The sequence below is a fragment of the Sebastes fasciatus genome, chromosome 19 (assembly GCF_043250625.1).
Source record: "Sebastes fasciatus isolate fSebFas1 chromosome 19, fSebFas1.pri, whole genome shotgun sequence".
Lineage (NCBI taxonomy): Eukaryota > Metazoa > Chordata > Actinopteri > Perciformes > Sebastidae > Sebastes > Sebastes fasciatus.
The window spans coordinates 23,126,074-23,132,073 of record NC_133813.1 but is presented as its reverse complement, the minus strand read 5'-3'; the positions used below and the strand labels follow the sequence as shown (position 1 = coordinate 23,132,073).

Below are 6,000 nucleotides of genomic sequence, written 5' to 3'. Positions count from 1 at the left end.
AACAAGACTAAACACATTGTCTAGACAAACACATTATCTTTAATCAGGACAGTAATGCATCTTTTCTCCTCACACACAGATCGAGTCAGTGGGGGCCTGATGAGGGGAAATATGTGGCGTATTGAAATAGATTTATTCAAACTGATAGCATCTCATCCTATCAGCTCCACACCAAGTGTGCCAAACCGTGTGCGAGAGTCTTTTGAAAAGCCTTTAAGGATGTATCGAACAAAAGGGGAGGAAAAAGTCTCCAAATGAGTTCTGGATCATTCCCGGAGCAAAGGGATCAATAACCGCCAGGCTAAGCCCTCGCTCATCCATCTGATTCATATCTCCCCTCCCCTGCTTTTTCACATATAAGAGGAATCGCTGGACTAAAGGCTCCCTCTCTGTGGCAATATGTACCAGCTGTTTCCTCAGATACATAAAGCTGTATGAAGTGACTAATGTCAGAATTGTGCTAAAATCATAATGGATTGGATATGTCAGTGCATGATGATCTTTTCTAGAGATGTATGGCAGCAGAAGAATATACAGTTGTCTATAAATAGCTCTGTTAGAGGTAACATCTCTCTCGTGTAGAAAACCAGCCTATAAATTATAAAACAGAAATCAAACTACTGCCACTATGCATCCGTTGATACACATCACATGATGGTGATGTCTCTCTCTGAGAAAATGTGAAACTCCCAATGCTGCAAGATAAAAAAATACAAATCCTGTGTCATGTATTTACCTGACTATGATGGCTCTTGTGCTTAAATAATAGTTGTTTACTAAAATCCCAATGCTCAATGGAAACCTGGCAGGGAAAATACACTTCTCCTGTCACCGTTTTGTAAATAATTTAGTCTTAAACAGTCTCAGCTAATTCTTCATGCAGTCACACTGACATGCAAAATAAATCCCTGGAAAGAGAGCCTGATCATAGGATAAACGGTTAGGTAATTTTCTCAGAGTGTGAGTATTTTAAAAAAAAAAAAAAAATCATAGCAATTTTATGACTGCAAATGAAAAAGTCCATTCACTTCAATGTGATATTTTTTCTGTGAGGAACAACATGATTGAGGAAATAAAAAGCTTATTGACCGAAACTAACTATTGGATCATTTTAAAGACCTCTAGGGGGATCCATGTGTAGAGGTATGTAGCTATTGGACTATTCATTTCCTGTTTATTCATGACTCAAATTATATTTGCAGTCTGCAGAGTTCAGGAAAACTTCCCTCAAAAGAGAAGTTAACCAGCAAATCCAGTTACATTTGTAGTCCAAGCATATGTAGTACATATTTATGACAAAATAAATAATGGATAATAACACAAATATTTGATGCACTGACTCCTGGATGGCCTCTTCTGTCTAGCTCAGGAAACTGCAGCTGTATTAATAATCTTTTGTTCTTCAGCCTCAAAGGGCGCCACCTGCCATCTCGGAGAACAGAAAGAACAACTGAAGCTTTTATAGATAGTAAACAAAACCTCCAACAATATGTCTATGGAAATATAACAATGCATCACACACAGTAGGAGGTTAGGATATAATCAGCACCATGGCTACCATTGAGGACACTATGGTCAAGTCTCCAGTGTTTCTGAGAATGTTGGGGGTTTAGCAACATTGGAGTACTTTTAGACTCAGTACATCTAAATTTCATTATTTTTAGGCCAACAAAATGAATAAAGAAAGAATTCCTTTAATTTCCTATTATATTCTTGGAAATAACTCTGTAATCTGGTGATTTAACCTAGTTACAGAGAAAATAGGGACAAAATATTCTAGGAAAGGTGAGAATTTAGTTAATGATTTTTTGTTAATGTCAAGATTCAGGATTTTCTTGAAAGACTGCTCCATTTAAACCTGCATTACATGATATTTTCACTTTATAGTGTTTATATGTGGAATGTTTTAGTGAGCAGTTGCCTATTTACACCCCCAGCAGATCCGAAGTAACATTAGCATTCATTTGGAGTTGTGTTTCTGGCCACCCCATGAATGTAAATCCAGTATTCACTCTCCTTTTAGCTCTGTGTTTGGTCTCCACCAACTCCTGAGAAAAATATCTGGCTCTTCAGCTGCTAAATGATCCATACGTTCACCAGCTAGTCGCTAAGTAAAGGATAATGTACAGTGAGCCGGTCATGTTGTGAAAGAACCCCCGACAGGGTGATGCCGCACCCTGAAAGCGCCCTGAAGGGGTTTCTTTCACAACAATGACCCGCTAGCTGCACATTATCCCGCTTATTACACGGCTACTTACATAAGAAATCAACAATTTGACACAAAAACAGTCCGCTAGAGTCCGACATTAGAACTGCGTCCATAGTAACGGTGTGCTTTACATAGCAACGGTCTGCTATAAAGAAATAACAGACCGCAAAACGCCATGATTAACCAATCAGAATTGAGTATAACCGATAACCGACCCTCGTTAACCGATTATTAACCATTAACCAACAAGATTAGTGCATTTCATGCAGCGGTGCGCCAACTGCAGTTTCTTAGCACAACAGACCACTGAGTCTCCAGTTTGCCCGTCTGGGAGCGTTACTGTAGCGGCCACGGTGCTGCGTGTAGTGTCGCGGAGACACGGAAACATGCAGCCACTTTCACAGGATCTTCACCGCATCATTTAGTTTAGTTTAGTTTAGCAGGTTGTCAGCTGTGTGTCTGCCCGGCGTAACTTTAACGAGTTTCCTACAGACCGTGTGTGTGTGGCGGCTGTGAGTGTAGGGTTGTAGGTGGCGTTATAGCTGTGAACATAAGTGTAGCAGTGTGTGTTCAGTTTATTTGTCTGTGAATAAATGCTGCAACTCCTCACCTCGAGCGAGCTCAAGAGACCCAAGCCAACTTCCTGTATCTACTGTAGCAACGCCGGCTCTGACTCTCTTAAGGTGGGCTGTTAAGGCAGACCAGCTTTTTCTCCTTTAAGTGACAAGTCGCTCCTCTGACTTTTGCTCAGTTTTTTAATGATTTATCAATATTTATTTTAACCTTTTAACCGATAGCGTTAATCGGTTAAAATTCTTAAAAGTTGGTTAGCGGTTAAGCGGTTAATTTTTAACATCCCTAATTTGTAAATATGAAAATATTGATTAGCGCAGCTTTAAATAAAACTGGACAGCTTACCCAAAGAATAAAATATGAACAAAACAAATAATAAAATAAAAACCCTGAGTCTTGGAGGAAGGGGTCATCATGACCCCAAGTATCTCTAAAATCTACGGCCCTGGATTAAACCAGTTTGGATAATTAACAGTTAAATTAATGCTTTATTTGAATATTATTCCTATCAATTCGTCATCTATGATATATATATTTTTTCAAATAGCCTAATAAAGTGTTACGATTTGGTGAATTTGGTGAGTGTAAGACTAACCTACATACAGTAGATGCCTCTTATGAAACACATTATGAGCTCAGTAAGTCATTCTGACCTCTATTCTGTCACATCCTCTGTTGTGAGAACACAGTTACATTATGTAACCAATGCATCACACACACAGAGACACTATGAAAAAAAAAAAAAAAATCAATCTTTCTTCAAGCACTTTTTTAATAAACCAAAAAACAGCATCTATAACAACAACAAAAGAGTGTCATAATAATAATAATAATGATAAAGGAAGTGCTGTCTGTCAGGCGTCTCCATCCAGCCAGCCCTCATATCCAAAAGACACTAAACACACAGTATACTGTGTAATCCCAGACTTTGATCACGTGAGCGCAAACTTGGCCAAATGGGAAGGCGAGTCTCGGTAGTACGCTTCCGACCGCCATTACATTACAATGCGTGGTGGGCTGGACGACCGTGCGCGGAGAGAGAGAAAGAAATGCCCGAGCGGCGCTGCGCGTAAAAGGCTCACAGACACACAGAGGGTGAGGATGACACACTCCGGTTACACGCACACTTATTTACCAATATAATAACACGCTCCAGACGCATGAACAACGAGGAAGGAAGCTGCTGCTGCTGCTGCTGAGGAAGAACAAGAAGAAGAAGAAGAAGCCGTGCACACGCTGGAGGATTCAATATAAATCATTTTCTCTCTCGAGAAGGAAGGAAGGAAGGAAGGAAGGAAAGGAAGGAGGAGGATTCGCTTTAAAAATGTCGTGTTGGGTTTATGGAGATCTGCAGACTTTTGCTTGAGCTGTGCATTTAACAAAAAAAAAAGAGAGAGGACGTTTCGTAATGATATAAAAACTGAAAGGAAGGAAGGATTTTTTTTTTCAAACACACAGCAGAAGAAGAAGCCTGCTTGTCGTTTTCCTGGTGGTGGAGTACAAGAAGAGTTGTCTTTGACTCATGATTCAGGTTTTTTTTTTTACATACATATACACGGGGAGACCGCTCCACTTTGTCCGCCCTGCCACGGAGGAGCACCGGGGGCTTTTTTCTCCGGTTTCCTCTCCGTTTAATTGAAGAGCAACAGAGGGATTAAACATTCCTGCTCCTCTGTGCTAGTGTTAGTGTGTTGAGGAGGCAGCAGACTGGGGCTGCATTGTGAGAGAGGAGAAACGGTTGTGGTAAAAGAAAGACAGGCTATAAATAGCTCATGCAATTCTCGAAAACTATCACAAGTGGTGCATCAGCTTGTGGAGCAGACGGAATCCGATATCCTGCATGTAAATGTCTCGGCTTCTTTTAAGTGATTGCTTTTGTGCTGAGTGTTTGGTGCTTTTTTTGGAGAAGTTTTGACTCTTAATTTCGCATTTTTTTGGGGGGGTGGTGGGGCTGGAAGAAAAAGGAGTCGCTTCTTCCCTCATGGATTATTATGCTCATTTAATGATGAAACTAGCAGCGGAAAGACTCGATATGGAAACGGGCTGATCGTCCTCTTGTGAAATGGATATGGAGTCTCTGTGTTTGACATTTGGAATCGCAATGTTTTGATCACGCTTTTGGATTTACATTTTCAACATTATTATTATTATATATCCGCTGGATGCATTCTGCACTTCTTCTGTCTGAATACGCCCAATTCCTCCAGCAGTGTATTCTCCGGACCTCTGGTGAGGCTGCTGCTCGTTTTGTCAGCCCTGCTCGGTGTTTATATACCGATGTAGGATCTCGACATGCCCAGCGCTGACGACCCCAACGGCGGACGATTATGACTACAACGGCGAATTGGGTGGCTAACGGGGCAAGCCTTGAGGACTGCCACTCCAACATCTTCTCTCTGGTACAGTATATATCTACAACCGGCAACCTATAAATCATTGCTCACAGACAGACACACACACGAGCCATGTTGTGATTGACAAGTCATAAGACCCGTGGGCGGCACGCGTAAATGTGTGTCTGCTGTACAAAGGTGAACCAACCAATGGCTGATGTTGTTATTAGGTAATCATTAACGAGGGTTAATGGTGCGAGTAAAAAGCACCATATTTCACCTCCTTTTATAGCAGCCCAGACAGGCTAAAATCAACAAATTATTATGAGTACAACCCCAAAAACATATCTAATAATGCTTAAGATACAATTTTTCATTAAAAAATGAAACCAAAACAAAGTAACCACTTATTTTGGCATGCATTTACAGTTTTTGGAAGGGGATGCACCGATCTAACTTTTTCAGTACCGATGGCAATACCTGGTCTTTGGGTATCAGCCGATACCGATACCAGTGTTTAATTAATAGGCTGTATATGCCTCACTGTGTGGAAGTGACTGGGATCATTCTGTGATGTGTATGGTAACATCAGGCTTCACTTAAACATCCTAACTTTGTAAAACAAAATGTAACAAATTAATCAGCCCAGTCGCGCAGCAGGTTGTGAAATTGAAACAAAATGTGATGTATTGATTCGTGTACATAGACACGAATTTCAAAAAAGATTTTGTGACGGTCAGCACAAAATCAATTCGTATGTAATCTGTGTAATTGTGAAGCAGGAAGTATAAAGAGTGGGCGAAAAACACAGGACTTTCACCCAGAATACCGGTGTTAGTGTCCCGTGTGAAACCAGAAGTCAAAGTTAATTTATTTGCCACGTAA

At 40.6% G+C, this 6,000-nt stretch overlaps 1 protein-coding gene across 2 annotated transcripts in view; it reads left to right on the top strand.

Moving 5' to 3' along the window:
* The first annotated feature begins 3,765 nt into the window (after positions 1-3,765).
* Positions 3,766-6,000, top strand: part of LOC141757863 (mediator of RNA polymerase II transcription subunit 13-like) — a 104,416-nt gene continuing 102,181 nt past the window's right edge. For both annotated transcript variants that reach the window (XM_074618744.1, XM_074618743.1), the window contains exon 1: positions 3,766-5,181. In XM_074618744.1, coding sequence (XP_074474845.1) covers positions 5,110-5,181 — 72 coding nt within the window. In that variant the 5' untranslated portion in view covers positions 3,766-5,109. The remainder of the gene's footprint in view (positions 5,182-6,000) is intronic.